We start from the raw sequence: 14,654 nt of genomic DNA, 5'->3' as shown, positions 1-14,654 counted from the left end.
GATACTTAACTTCCATGTTGTGGCAGCTTCCCCAAGAGGTCGCCGAAACTCACGGGGCAGCCGTGTTTAAGGCAGATTGTATTTGCAATTGCAGAAAGAACGGGAGAAAATCCTTGAATACAAGCGCCAGGTGCAGAACTTGGTCAACAAGTCTAAGAAGATTGTGCAGCTGAAGCCTCGGAACCCAGACTACAGGAGCAACAAGCCCATTATCCTCAGGGCTCTGTGTGACTACAAACAAGACCAGGTGTGTACTCCTTGTTCGGAAGCATCGCAGAGCCTTCCCTTTATTTTATAAGTAAAGCTATCTCCTGTTGAACCAATGCAGTAACTCTGAGCTGAATCGCTGGGAACTGTCAGGAATCGGGACAATTCTGCTTTCTCTGGGTGCTGGGGAAGGAAGGCAAGGCTTCACACTGTGCTGAGCATGTACCTTACCTCTGAGCTCCACCCATCACCTAGACACTGGCTGTCTTTTTTTTTTTTTTTTTTTTTTTTTTTTTTTTTTTTTTTTTTTTTCTGAGACAGGGTTTCTCTGTGTAGCTTTGCGCCTTTTCCTGGAACTCACTTGGTAGCCCAGGCTGGCCTCGAACTCACAGAGATCCGCCTGGCTCTGCCTTCCGAGTGCTGGGATTAAAGGCGTGCGCCACCACCGCCCGGCCAAAGTAGTTTTTTTGTTTTGTTTTGTTTTGTTTTTTTGAGCTGAGGACCGAACCCAGGGCCTTGCGCTTGCCTACCACTGAGCTAAATCCCCAACCCTGTCTTAAAGGCTGTCTTAAAGGTTTAAAATCTTTCTAAAGTTGACCGCGTCCTTCTTGTGGCCTAAAGCTTACTTATTTGTGACCACCCCATCTTTAAGTTTCTGACAAGATAAATGCAGATGGGAAATGGCACTATCATAGGTCCTGCAGAGTTTTGGCAGTTCTGGATCGCACCAATCCTGTAGGCTCTGTGAGAAGCACAGGTTTATAGAGAAATGGGCTAGTTTCTGTTTTTATCTCTATGACTCCCACAGTTCTGCTCTCTTACAATAAAATGTTGAAGGATTTAAGAAACAAAATGTGATCACCTGGTTAGAAGAGCTTTATAAAACAGGGGTCTGTTCTTCCCTGTGGACTGAACGTGGTGGAGACACATACCTGTAATCCCAGAATTCGGAAGGCTGAAACATATTCCCTCAGATCGAAAGCCAGCCCAGGGTACAGAGTGAGACCTTGTTTCAAGCAACAACCAAAAAAACAAACAAACAAAAAAAAATCAGATTAAATATGAGGGGAAAAAAATTCCTATGTTTCACCAGTTCAGATAGTTGCCTTCATGTGTAGAGTCAGGGCTAAGCAGCACTTTGTCACGGAGCTGCAACTCTAGCCCTTATCTACATAGCTACATAGTGGGGGTGCTGGGAAGACGGTTCAGAGGTTAAGAGCACTGGGTACTCTTCCAGAGGTCCTGAGTTCAATTCCCAGCATCTATAATGAGATCTGGTGCCCTCTTCTGGCGTGCAGGCATACATGCAGGCAGAACACTGTATACATAATAAATAAATCTATCTATATAAAAAAAAAGCTACATAGGGCCAGGTATGGTGGTTCTGTGAGTTCAAGGTCATCCTGGTCTATACAATGAGTTTTAGGCCAGCCAGGCTACATAGTGAGAGTCTTCCCTAAAAAAAAAACAAAAACTGGAATTAATTAATACAATTTATTTATTTTTCTATTGTATAGGCTACTGAACCTAGGGCCTCACATATAGGAGGCAGTCACATATGTTCAGGCCTCTTGTACTTACTATTTTGAGACATGATCTTGCTAAATTGGCCAGGCTCTCCTTAATCTTGCTCATATCGCAGGCAGTCTTTGAACTTGTAACCTTGCTGCCTCTGCCTCATGAGTAGGTGGGACTACAGGCCTGAGCCACCAGGCCTGGCAGAAGCTCATTTAGAAGCTTTTTTTGTTTGTTTGTTTTTTGTTTTCTGACAGACTAATGCCAGGATGTTTGTATTTGTAAAATTTAAGAGCAAATGAGTGAGACAAGTGACCCCCCCCCCCACACACACACATATTAAAGTCTACTATATAAAGCGTGAACTCAAAACAGGAAGAAGAGGATGAGGGTTTGCCTTGTGGAAGAGGTTTGCTCACATTCCTGGGCAATCTTCGAAGAGTTTCTTTCTGTAACTGACTTAGGATGTAGCTAACGTTTTAGGTACCCTTAGATGTACTATTTACACACAGGTACTGCTTGTGCGTGTCATGACCGTCTTTGTTGGATGGGGGAAGCAAGCGTAAGTGTGTCAGCAGTTCATACGTCTTCATCTTCACCCCCGTTCTTTGTCTGACAGAAAATCGTGCACAAAGGTGATGAGTGCATCCTGAAGGACAACAATGAACGCAGCAAGTGGTACGTGACGGGTCCTGGAGGCGTGGACATGCTCGTGCCTTCTGTGGGCCTGATCATCCCTCCTCCAAACCCACTGGCCGTGGACCTTTCCTGCAAGTAAGTCCTCAAGTTCCTCGCAGCTAGGACACTGAACAGTGGGGGCAGGAGGGCTCGCGCCGGAAGTGTTTGCTTACTGTAGTCGTCCCCCAGAAAAAGAACTTCAGGAAGCCACTTTGCTGTGCCTCCAAGATTTTATTATGGATGAGAGAGACTATCTGACCAGACAGGAGCGCCAGAGGCAAGCATCAGTGACACTTGCCACACCCTCTGAAGCTCCTGTTTTGAGGCGCTTCCCTTTTCCAGCACATAAGTTATTTCAAATGTAGTCATGCCCCTCACGGCAGCGTTTGTTCCCAGCAGATGGAACGTACATTTTATAGACTATCCACAGCAGATTTATTCAAATGTTTTAGTTCGGAAATCTTGAGCCTCACACAGAATGGGGAGTGCTGGGTAATGCCATCCGTCCCTCTCCTGTCCAGGGTTCAGGGGTGGTCAGCATTTGAACCACTTGCCAATCAAAACACTGCTAACAGTCAATACAACAAAACATTAGATAGGCCTGTCTCAACCACAGTGACGTAAATGATCCGTATGACTGTAGATAAAGTTGAGAATTTACTTCCGGGAAGTAGGTTAGTCTGAATCTATTGAAGTGTTGGTGGTTTAAAAATTACACATCACTTCATAAGGTGTTGGGTTGATTTCTGGGCAGCTGTGCGCACCTGTCTGGGTTTTCTGTTTGGGCTGGAGTGCTCTCCTTTTCTGCCTTCCAGGATTGAGCAGTACTATGAAGCCATCCTGGCTCTGTGGAACCAGCTCTACATCAACATGAAGAGCCTGGTGTCCTGGCACTACTGCATGATTGACATTGAGAAGATCAGGGCCATGACTATCGCCAAGGTATGTCCTCAGGGCTGCCTAGAGGGTCACTTACTGCTTGACCTGGTCACTGGACACATGAGGATTTTGTGTCTCACCGCATGAGGCCTCTTAGCCTTCCACAGGACTGGTCTGTCCGGGACTGTACAGAGTGGGGTGGGACTCGGGTAGAAAGCTTGCTTAGCATGCGTGAAGCCTTGGGTGCCTCTGCTAGCACCACAAAACAAGGAGGAATTGGCACATGGCTGGTTCTGAGATGAACAGAAACACTCACTGAAGTGACCCGAAAAGCCAGAAATAGCTATGGAAGAGATAGTGTGGGCCCCCCAGTTCCTTAACGATAATGGGAATGAGGTCATACATAGCCACTGAAACATGGCAGAGGGGAAGTCAGGCTGATTCTCTGAAGGCATGCCTCTAAGTCAGAGGTCCTTGAGGGATGGTTGGCAGAGCCTTGGCTCGAGGAGTCCTTTAATGGAAAGATAAGAGAGGAGGAAACAGGCTGGGAAGTTTTAGGGCCCTTGCGCCCCTTTATCTTTGTGGAGTGGCTGTGCTTCATTTTGCTTTATTTACATTTGAGTTTCTGCACAATATTTTATTGTAAGAAAAATATCCTGTGAAGGAAAAAGCCAGTGGCAAGCTACTGCTGTGTCCCTTAGCAACAGGGATGAAGCCCCAAGACCTTTTTTGAAATCTTAGTTGGCCTATGATGAGGGTTGACCTGTCTCCTCTGCCTTGCCCTCTTCCTGCATGGGGATCTGGGGACATTCGTGTCTTCTCAGCTCACCGTGTCTGATTCACTCCTAGCTGAAAACGATGAGACAGGAGGATTACATGAAGACCATTGAAGACCTTGAGCTCCATTACCAAGATTTCATCAAAAACAGCCAAGGCTCGGAGATGTTCGGCGATGATGACAAGCGGCGGATGCAGTCTCAGTTCACCGATGCCCAGAAGCATTACCAGACCCTGGTCATCCAGCTCCCTGGCCACCCCCAGCACCAGACAGGTCAGCCTGGCCCACCTTTTCTCTTTGTGTCAGTCACATATGTGGTTTTGTGGAAAGCTGTTCCTTTGAACGATATGCTCTGTGTTGATGTAACAAAACACCTGAGACTGGATAATTTGTAAAGAAAAGAAGTGTGTTTAGTTCATTACTCTCATGCCTGGGAAACAGTATAGCGCCTGGCAAGTGATCCACGGCTCTGTCATAATTCAACAGAGAAGGAGAAAGGGGAACAGCAATGTGCAGAAAGGACTGAACGCCTCCAGTGACTTTAGAATAAATGACTCTGTTGGGGCCTGGTCAGTGCCAGAACTTAACGACACCCAGGAGATGGGTATTCATCTTTGCTGAGGGTGGTACCCTCATCATTTAACCATCCTCTGCTAGGTCCACATCTTAAAAGCCCACTACATCAGTACTCTTTCATTAGGGACCAGTCTTTCAGCATGTGAATACATGGGGGACCATAAGCCTTATCTACTACATAGCAGATATATAAAATACTTTGTATGCCAGAGTTCTAGAATTAAGTCACAGGGGATAGGCATATTTTTATACAGTTGAGGTACCTAGCACCTTGCTAACTGGGCAGTCTGTCGTTTATGGTCCTAACTTATTTTTACAGTCACCAAAACTGAAATCACTCATGTGGGCTCCTGCCAAGATGTCAACCACAATAAAGTAATTGAAACCAACAGAGAGAATGACAAACAGGAGACATGGCTGCTGATGGAGCTGCAGAAGATCCGCAGGCAGATGGAGCACTGTGAGGGCAGGATGACGCTTAAAAACCTCCTGCTCACAGACCAAGGCTCTACACACCACATCACAGTGAAAATCAACGAGCTCAAGGTAGGAGCTGTTAACAGTAATCTCCTGATTCCACAGGCCCTTATGTTCATCTATGAATGAGGGAAAACCCCATGGCTTACATGTTTATAGGCAAGTGTATTTGTTTTCCATTGCCACACTAAAGACGTTTTTAAGATTAAAAGCTAATCTTAAGAATCCACACAGCTACAGTGTAGAATATATATATATATATATATATATATATATATATATATATATATATATATATATAGTGTGTGTGTGTATGTATAGGTTGCTAAACTTGTGGTATATGTATACTATGGAATATATATTTATTTTAAATTATGGCAAGGTTAGGGAAGTATGGGCACATGAGTACGGGTACCCTCAGAGGCCAGAAGAGGGTGTCAGATCCTAGAGCTGAAGTTATAGGCAGTTGTGAGCTACCTCAGGTAGGTGCTGGTACCCCCAATTCAGGTCTTCTGCAAGAACAGTACAGGCTTCTAACTCCTGAGCCATTTCTCCATCCCAACATGGAATATTATTCAGTTTTACAAAAGAAAGAAAAATTAAGAATTGTGTGAACCTAGGGGATGTTATGCTGAGTGAAATGGACCAAATGCACAAAGACAAACAGAGTGTGATCTCACTGACACGTGGAATTAAAAAGGAGTCAAACATATAGAAACAGAATTGTAGTGATGACCCAGGATGGGGCCATGGAGGAAGTGAGGAGATGTAGGTCTGAGGGTACACACTTGCAGTAAGGTAAGTCTGAGACCCGGTTTGCAGCAGAGGACTTTGGGTAATAATGTATTTATTGAAATGTTGCTAAGGGGTTAGACTTTAGGTGCTCTTAACTGCTGGGCGCCTGCCACATTACTTGTATATGTGCAAATTACCATAAGTATATACGGTACACACACACATACCTATGCATATTTATGCATATATAGAACAGTGATTTTCTTATGCATAGCAGAACAGCACACTGCAGACCTTAAAGGCGCATGATAAAAATAAGTTTAACACAATTGCACAGCTAGTGAGATGCGCTTCCCTTCTTTTTCGACAGAGTGTACAGAATGACTCACAAGCCATCGCCGATGTTCTCAATCAGCTTAAAGACATGCTTGCCAACTTCCGAGGCTCCGAAAAATACTGCTATTTACAGAACGAGATATTTGGACTATTTCAGAAGCTGGAAAATATCAACGGTGTCACAGATGGCTACTTAAACAGGTGAGCACAGATAATAGCCCTCAAGAGTAGTTTTTGTTTTCAAATTTTCTTTTGTTTTCCCTTTTGGTGTGGGTGGGGATTGGGGTAAATGGGGTGGGTGATGGAATCCAGGGTGACTGCTCTCTCACTGAGCCACATCCCCAACCCTGTCCAGGCTCATTCTTGCCTGACTTCATTTGTTATTTGTGCTTGGCTTTTTGGAGCTTGTGCTTTAAAGACACCCACCCTCCCTTTCCCACCGCTGTAACATCCTCCTGTCTCCTGAATAGTGACGAGAGCCAATCGTCACCGTCTCATTATGTCCCTGGAAACCTCACCCACCTCTCTTGCTCTTTCCAGCCTGTGCTCCGTGAGAGCTCTTCTCCAGGCTATCCTGCAAACGGAAGACATGCTGAAGGTCTATGAAGCAAGGCTGACGGAGGAGGAAACTGTCTGTCTGGACCTCGATAAGGTGGAAGCTTACCGCTGTGGACTGAAGGTAACTCAAAGGGTCGTCACTGTCGCCTGGCCACCAGGAAGTGGTAGGGAACGTGGTCCTCTGCTGCAAGCATCACTAAGTTTCCATGAGTGTTTTCCTTTATTTCACTTGTTGAAACTACGTTTTATTTGTAGAATAGTTATAGGTTTACAGGAAAACTGACAGGATAGAGTCCATATACCCTGTATCTAGTTTCTGCTAGTGTCAGCATCATACATTTGTGTGATCTCTCTGATAGAACTGATAAGTCAGTAATGACATATGACTACAGGCTGAAGTCCACGCCTTTTGGTTCTTTTTAAAGAGAGGGTCTCATGTATGCCACACTGGTCTCAAAAGCACTATGTAGCTGAGGCTGACCTAGAACTCCTGATCCTCTTGCCTCTCCCTTCTGGCACTGGGATTACAGGTGTGCACTACCCCACCCACAGCCCATGCTTTATTCATGTGTGCAACTAGGTTTCATGGGGTTCGAGACTTTCTTGCTTTCTTGGCCACACGTGGCTGGTGTCAGTCACTGTTAGCAGGAACAGTATGTTCTCCAGTGGTTTGTAGTGGGAATTGGTGGTAGAGTGCTGGGTTAGAATAATTTCTTCAGTGTGGGACCTCTCAGCCAAGTGTGGTACTTCATGCCTGTAATCCCAATACTTGAGAGGCAGAGGCAGAGGGATTACCATCTTTGAGATACTGAGGATCAAGCTCAAAGCCTTGTGACTGCTTAGCTCCTGCTCCAATGCTGAGGTATACCCCTGGGCCTTCCTCTTTCAAGGTTAATGATATGAACCAGTATGCAGCTCAGTGGTAAGTGGTAGAATGCTACTTGCCTCAGCCCCAGGAATAGATAAATCAATAAACAAAATAAACAGTGACTTGGGGTTGGCATACAGTGGCAGAAGAGATTAATTTATATGTACTTTCTCCCCCTTTAATTTATAGAAAATAAAAAATGACTTGAACTTGAAGAAGTCCCTGTTGGCCACCATGAAGACAGAGCTGCAGAAGGCCCAGCAGATCCACTCGCAGTCCTCACAGCAGTACCCTCTCTATGACCTGGACCTGGGCAAATTCAACGAGAAAGTGATGCAGCTGACAGATCGCTGGCAAAAGATAGACAAACAGATAGACTTCAGGTGTGTCAGCCTCCCTGCCCCTGGTCTTCCCGTTAGGCCGTTCAAATGCCACCAGAAGCCATCGTTGTCAAAAAGCAGTGCTTTTGCTGGGGCAGCCTACTTTCTGTCACCTGTCTTGACTATGCTGGATATTTTATACAAGTGCACTCATGCAGTGCGTAGACTTTTATGAGTGGCTTCCACATCATGTGCAGCGTCCATGCTTCATGTCTATTGTGGCATATTTATTTAGTCTTGTTTATTTTTGTGGTAGTAGGGATTGAACCCATGGCCTTCCCCATTCTAGACAAGTGCACTACCTCTGATCTACTCTCCAAGCCCTGAGTGTTTTGAAATAGGGCCATGCTATGTAGCTTAGGCTAGTTTGGAACTTGAGATCCTCCTACCTCAGCCTTCTAAGTACTAGGATTCACCTGAGTTTTTTTTTTTTCCTCATCGATCTTTAAAAATTAAATTAACTTTCCACCAGTTGAATTTTGTCTAGTTTTTAGGTTTTTGTGGGGGAGGTGGTAAGACAGGATCTCATGTGCCACTGGCTGGCTTCCAGTGCCCTCTGCAGCCAAGATTGGCTTTAAACTCTTGATCTTCCTGCCTCTACCTCCCAAGTGCTACCACACCCAGTTTTTCATCTCTTTTTATGGCTGGGTGCTATTCCTTTGTTTGGCATTGTACCACAGTTGACGGATATTTGTGGTTTTAGTTTTGGGATATGATGAAAAAAATGCTATGATGAATATTCACATTTAAGTTTTTGTGTTTGCATGTTTTCAGTCCTCTTAGGTAGACACCAAGGAGAATTGCTGGGTGACGTAATGTGTTACATATTTTAGGAACTAATAAGAGTGTCTTGATAATTGTGTACGTTTCCCCTAGATTGTGGGACCTGGAGAAACAAATCAAACAGCTGAGGAATTACCGCGATAACTACCAGAGCTTCTGCAAGTGGCTGTATGATGCTAAACGCCGGCAGGACTCTTTAGAGTCCATGAAGTTCGGAGACACCAACACAGTCATGCGGTTTTTGAATGAGCAGAAGGTATAAACACACTTGTCATTCCAAAGCTCTCTGTTGAGATTAACTGGCTTTAAGCTGTGTTTGCCTCTGGTTTTAAATGATGAATAAATACTTCATGTTATGAATCCATCTTGTGAATGTTTAAAGCGTGCACAGAGGAGAAACCACTGGGATGTTTAAGAAGAAATACAATTGAAAAATAGTAATAGTGGAGGTTGTTTTCATGTCATAGTAAAGAATTGTTATGAGTTGATGTAGTGCATGCCTGTAATCCCACGGCTTGGGAGTTGAGATAGATGGACCTTGAGTTCAAGGCCACCCTTCATCCCTATCTCAAAAAGGAAAAGAAAAAGTAAAAAAGAAGTGATAGGCATGTAAAGTAGTGCTGGTTGAAAGTATCCCCTTATAAGTAATAAACCACAGGGCTTTCTTTTCCTTTCTGAATGGAGAAAAGTTCTTCTCCTCTCAAGCCGTTACTGAACGTGAGTCTACCTAGTGATGAGCTGAAGGAAAAAGTAACCACCGTAAAAGTGAAATCACACTTGTATTTGTATGCTTTAACATTTGTAAATATTCTATTCTCTGTATAGAACCTGCACAGTGAAATATCTGGCAAACGAGATAAATCAGAAGAAGTACATAAAATTGCTGAACTTTGTGCAAACTCAATTAAGGTATATTGGTTTCATTAAGAATGTTGGCACACAGTGAGGGAGGGTATAGAATCGAAATTCACTGTATTCATGGATGAAAATACCAAAGAGTTTAAAGAAAGAATGGTTGGTGTTGGCAGGCCGATGGCTCGCTTAGATGAAGGTGCGTGCCACAACTCTGACAGCCTGAGTTTGATCCCCAGAACTCACATGTGAGGAGAAAACCGGCTTTGCAAGTTCTCCTCTGACCCCCACTTGCATACCCTCAAAGTAAATATTTTAAAAATTGAAAGTTCGATGTCATTTCATCAAGGATATTATTAATTGCATTATTTGTTGTTTTGCTTTAAAGATTATAAACTTCTTAAGGGTGGCTATCGTATATATTCTGGCCTGAAGAACCTGTGAAAGTTTGTTACTCATTTACTTGAATTCAGGCTGGAGGGATAGCTCAACCATTCAAGGCCCACACTTCTAAATGGCAAAGTTTGGGTCCTGTTTACTTGAATTCATTGCACTTTGGAAATAGCCCTGTGAAATGGGCTAGTCTTTATTCATTAGGCTGGTGCTCTAAACAAATGAACATTCCACTTAGTAACAATATTAACTGATTATTACTAATGGCCTTTGTAGGTAATTTTTAGAAATAATTTGTTATATAAATCTGTGGAATTATAATCTCTTAGTGACTCTTTCTAAGTCAATTAAGACTGTTTTTTATGGGGTTGGGGATTTAGCTCAGTAGTAGAGCACTTGCCTAGCAAGGCCCTAGGTTCAGTCCTCAGCTCCAAAAACAAAACACTGTTTTTTAGCTAGATGTGATGGATTCCATATGCAATCCTAGAACTCAGAAGCTGAGGTAGGAGAATTGCCATGAATTCAAGCCAGCCTGAACAAGACAGTGAGTTCCAGGCCATTCCAGAACAGAGGGAGACTTGGTCTCAAAAAATGAAAACAAAGACAGGTTTTCTAAGGGCTGGGGTATAGCTTGGTGGTAGTATTTGCCTGGAAGGCAAGATCCTGGGTTTGCGTACCCACCAAAGCAAAGATGCCTTTCTTAAACTTTGCTGTTCCACAGGATTATGAACTCCAGCTGGCGTCATACACCTCCGGGCTGGAAACGCTACTGAACATACCTATCAAGAGGACCATGGTTCAGTCCCCATCTGGGGTGATTCTTCAAGAGGTATATAAGTCATTACATATCTCTTAATGTCTGTAGTCCCTTCTGCCTGTCTTCCCCATTTCCTGCCCAGCCTCTCTACCATGCTTGAATATATCCTGGGTATAGAGTACCCACTGAAATTCAGGGCTTACTGGCAGTTTTAGGCTCCCTTCTGTGTGAGTCATCGACATATGGCACAGTTTAGGAAATGAACCTTGAAGTCCAAATGTGTCATTTATATATTAGACTTGACTTTCTATATTTGCTATAAGGTAGACGCCTAAGAAGTGGAAGTAATATATTTCTAAATGACCACTTTTCCCCAAAGCTGTCAGAGAATGTGGACAGTGGGCTGGGAGAAAGCCTGGAATGATGAGGCTGGAGCACAGATGACCCTGGTCCTTTGTGTTGCTATGTTTCTAGATTCTGGATCCAGCACAACTGACAGAAGGGAATTTATGTTTATAATGCCACTGTTCTATTATTTTAAGAAAACAAAATTAGTCAATTTGCACAGAGCTTTTCAGAAATGTAGTATACATAGATTTTTTTTTTCTCATTTCCTCAAGGCTGCCGACATTCATGCGCGGTACATAGAACTACTGACAAGGTCTGGAGATTACTATAGGTTCTTAAGTGAGATGCTGAAGAGTTTGGAAGATCTGAAGGTAATTCGTTTCCTTGGAGTTGTGTTGTCTGTTGGTTTGTAAAGAAAGAAAGAAACAGCATAGAACCTTATTATCTCTGCTTCATTATAACACAGGTTGGTCAGCCTGCATTTCCTCCAAACTGTTGGTATGACACAGTTTGAGTCTGGGCTCAGTGCTGTGCTCTTGTGTGGCTACTCCAAATGAACTTAGAAAGTATTTGCCAAATCCTGATTACATTACTTTGTGAAAACCCATGGTTTCATTCAGTGCTTAGGCAAGGAATTTACTTTCTTTATGTAAGTTTCAGAGAAGCACACCCTGGACTAGCTGGATTTTAATCTCTAACATCAAGTAATTATTCAATTTTTTCTCCCTTTTTGAGAGAATTGAGTTCATATGGATATTTGCTCTATATCTTTGAATATAAGGCACATGATTTATCAAATCATAAGCTTTTGGGTTTTATTTTTGAGACAAAAAAACCAAAAGTATGTTGGCCTCAAATTCACAATCCTCCTGCCTCAGCCTCTGAAGTGTAGGATTATAGGATGTGCCACTATGTGCAGTTAATCATAAGCTTTTGATCATGGGGGAAATGACTTCATTTTAAAAACTGAGAAGACTGGGGTTCAAAGTCTCCTTTGTTATTCCCTAAGATTGTATGAGCAGCTGATGGGAGCATTATGATAGCCATGGAAGGTCTTTGCATTTTTTTCTGATGATTTTTGTATGATATCATTGTGTGCGAGTGTGTGTGCGTGCATGTGTACGTGTGTATGTGTGTAAAGAAAATACACACAGGTCTGAAGAGGAAAGGTACTGTTTCTTCCTTGTGGTACAAAGTGCTTTCTTCTCAACATGATTTCTAATTTCCTGTCCACAGCTGAAAAATACCAAGATTGAAGTTTTGGAAGAGGAGCTAAGACTGGCCCGAGACGCCAACTCTGAAAACTGCAATAAGAATAAGTTCCTGGATCAGAACCTGCAGAAATACCAGGCAGAGTGTTCCCAGTTCAAAGCAAAGCTCGTGAGTCTGGAGGAGCTGAAGAGACAAGCTGAGCTGGATGGGAAATCAGCCAAGCAAAACCTGGACAAGTGTTACGGCCAAATCAAGGAGCTCAATGAGAAGATCACCCGGCTGACATACGAGATCGAAGACGAAAAGCGCAGGAGGAAGACCGTGGAGGACAGATTCGACCAACAGAAGAACGACTATGATCAGTTGCAGAAGGCAAGGCAGTGTGAGAAGGAGAACCTTGGCTGGCAGAAGCTGGAGTCCGAGAAAGCCATCAAGGAGAAGGAGTACGAGATAGAAAGGTTGAGGGTTCTGCTGCAGGAGGAGGGCGCCCGGAAGAGAGAATATGAAAATGAGCTGGCAAAGGTAAGAAACCACTATAATGAGGAGATGAGTAATTTAAGGAACAAGTATGAAACAGAGATTAACATTACGAAGACCACCATCAAGGAGATCTCCATGCAGAAGGAAGACGATTCCAAGAATCTCCGAAACCAGCTTGACAGACTCTCCCGGGAGAACCGAGATCTCAAGGATGAGATAGTCAGGCTCAATGACAGTATCTTGCAGGCCACAGAGCAGCGAAGGCGGGCTGAGGAAAATGCCCTTCAGCAGAAAGCCTGTGGCTCAGAAATCATGCAAAAGAAGCAACATCTGGAGATCGAACTGAAGCAGGTCATTCAGCAGCGCTCGGAGGACAATGCGAGGCACAAGCAGTCCCTGGAGGAGGCTGCCAAGACAATTCAGGACAAAAACAAAGAGATCGAAAGACTCAAAGCTGAGTTTCAGGATGAGGCCAAGCGCCGCTGGGAATACGAAAATGAACTGAGTAAGGTAAGAAACAGTTACGATGAGGAGATCATTAGCTTAAAAAACCAGTTTGAGACTGAGATCAACATCACCAAGACCACCATCCACCAGCTGACCATGCAAAAGGAGGAGGACACCAGTGGCTACCGAGCTCAGATAGACAATCTCACCAGAGAAAACAGGAGCTTGTCTGAGGAGGTAAAGAGGCTGAAGAACACGCTAGCCCAGACCACCGAGAATCTCAGGAGGGTCGAAGAAAATGTCCAGCAGCAAAAGGCCACTGGCTCAGAGATGTCTCAGAGGAAACAGCAGTTGGAGATCGAGCTGCGACAAGTCACACAGATGCGAACGGAAGAGAGCATGAGATACAAGCAGTCCCTGGATGATGCTGCCAAGACCATCCAAGATAAAAACAAGGAGATCGAAAGGCTCAAACAATTGGTAGAAAAAGAAACCAATGAGAGGAAATGCCTGGAGGATGAAAATTCCAAGTTGCAGAGAGTCCAGTATGACCTGCAGAAAGCCAACAACAGCGCCACCGAGACCATAAGCAAACTGAAGGTGCAGGAACAGGAATTAACACGCCTGAGAATTGACTATGAGAGGGTTTCCCAGGAGAGGACAGTGAAGGATCAGGACATCACGAGGTTCCAGAGCTCCCTGAAGGATCTGCAGCTGCAGAAGCAGAAAGTGGAAGAGGAGCTGAATAGGCTGAAAAGGACAGCCTCGGACGACTCCTCTAAGAGGAAGATGCTGGAGGAGGAGCTGGAAGGCATGAGGAGGTCTTTGAAAGAGCAAGCCATTAAAATCACCAACCTGACCCAGCAGCTGGAGCAGGCATCCATTGTTAAGAAAAGGAGCGAGGATGATCTCAGGCAGCAGAGGGATGTGCTGGATGGCCACCTGAGGGAGAAGCAGAGGACCCAGGAGGAGCTGAGGAGGCTCTCCTTGGATGTGGAGGCCCTTAGGCGGCAGTTGGTGCAGGAACAAGAAAATGTCAAGCAGGCTCATTTGAGGAATGAGCATTTCCAGAAGGCCATAGAAGACAAAAGCAGAAGCCTCAACGAAAGTAAAATAGAGATTGAGAGGTTACAGTCTCTCACTGAGAACTTGACCAAGGAGCACTTGATGTTGGAGGAAGAACTGCGTAACTTGAGGCTGGAATACGATGACCTGCGAAGGGGCCGCAGTGAAGCAGATAGCGATAAAAACGCAACCATCTCGGAGCTAAGGAGCCAGCTGCAGATCAGCAACAACCGAACCCTGGAACTGCAGGGGCTGATTAATGATTTACAGAGAGAGAGGGAAAATTTGAGACAGGAAATTGAGAAATTCCAAAAGCAGGCTTTAGAGGTA

The 14,654-nt window shown here is 44.3% G+C and overlaps 1 protein-coding gene across 2 annotated transcripts in view; it reads left to right on the top strand.

Moving 5' to 3' along the window:
* Dsp (desmoplakin) overlaps positions 1-14,654 on the top strand; it is a 47,113-nt gene that overhangs the window by 27,499 nt on the left and 4,960 nt on the right. Inside the window, exons 11-23 of one of the 2 annotated variants that reach the window (XM_059263150.1) lie at positions 95-247; positions 2,342-2,496; positions 3,216-3,342; positions 4,129-4,330; positions 4,953-5,179; positions 6,216-6,382; positions 6,722-6,860; positions 7,797-7,990; positions 8,864-9,026; positions 9,596-9,679; positions 10,737-10,844; positions 11,393-11,491; positions 12,357-14,651. In XM_059263150.1, the coding sequence (XP_059119133.1) occupies positions 95-247; positions 2,342-2,496; positions 3,216-3,342; positions 4,129-4,330; positions 4,953-5,179; positions 6,216-6,382; positions 6,722-6,860; positions 7,797-7,990; positions 8,864-9,026; positions 9,596-9,679; positions 10,737-10,844; positions 11,393-11,491; positions 12,357-14,651 (4,113 nt within the window). The remainder of the gene's footprint in view (positions 1-94; positions 248-2,341; positions 2,497-3,215; positions 3,343-4,128; positions 4,331-4,952; positions 5,180-6,215; positions 6,383-6,721; positions 6,861-7,796; positions 7,991-8,863; positions 9,027-9,595; positions 9,680-10,736; positions 10,845-11,392; positions 11,492-12,356; positions 14,652-14,654) is intronic. The other variant, XM_059263151.1, reaches the window with a different exon arrangement.

The sequence above is a fragment of the Peromyscus eremicus genome, chromosome 5 (genome assembly GCF_949786415.1).
Source record: "Peromyscus eremicus chromosome 5, PerEre_H2_v1, whole genome shotgun sequence".
NCBI lineage: Eukaryota > Metazoa > Chordata > Mammalia > Rodentia > Cricetidae > Peromyscus > Peromyscus eremicus.
The sequence above is the reverse complement of the archived record's forward strand: the minus strand, read 5'-3'. Positions and strand labels throughout refer to the sequence as shown.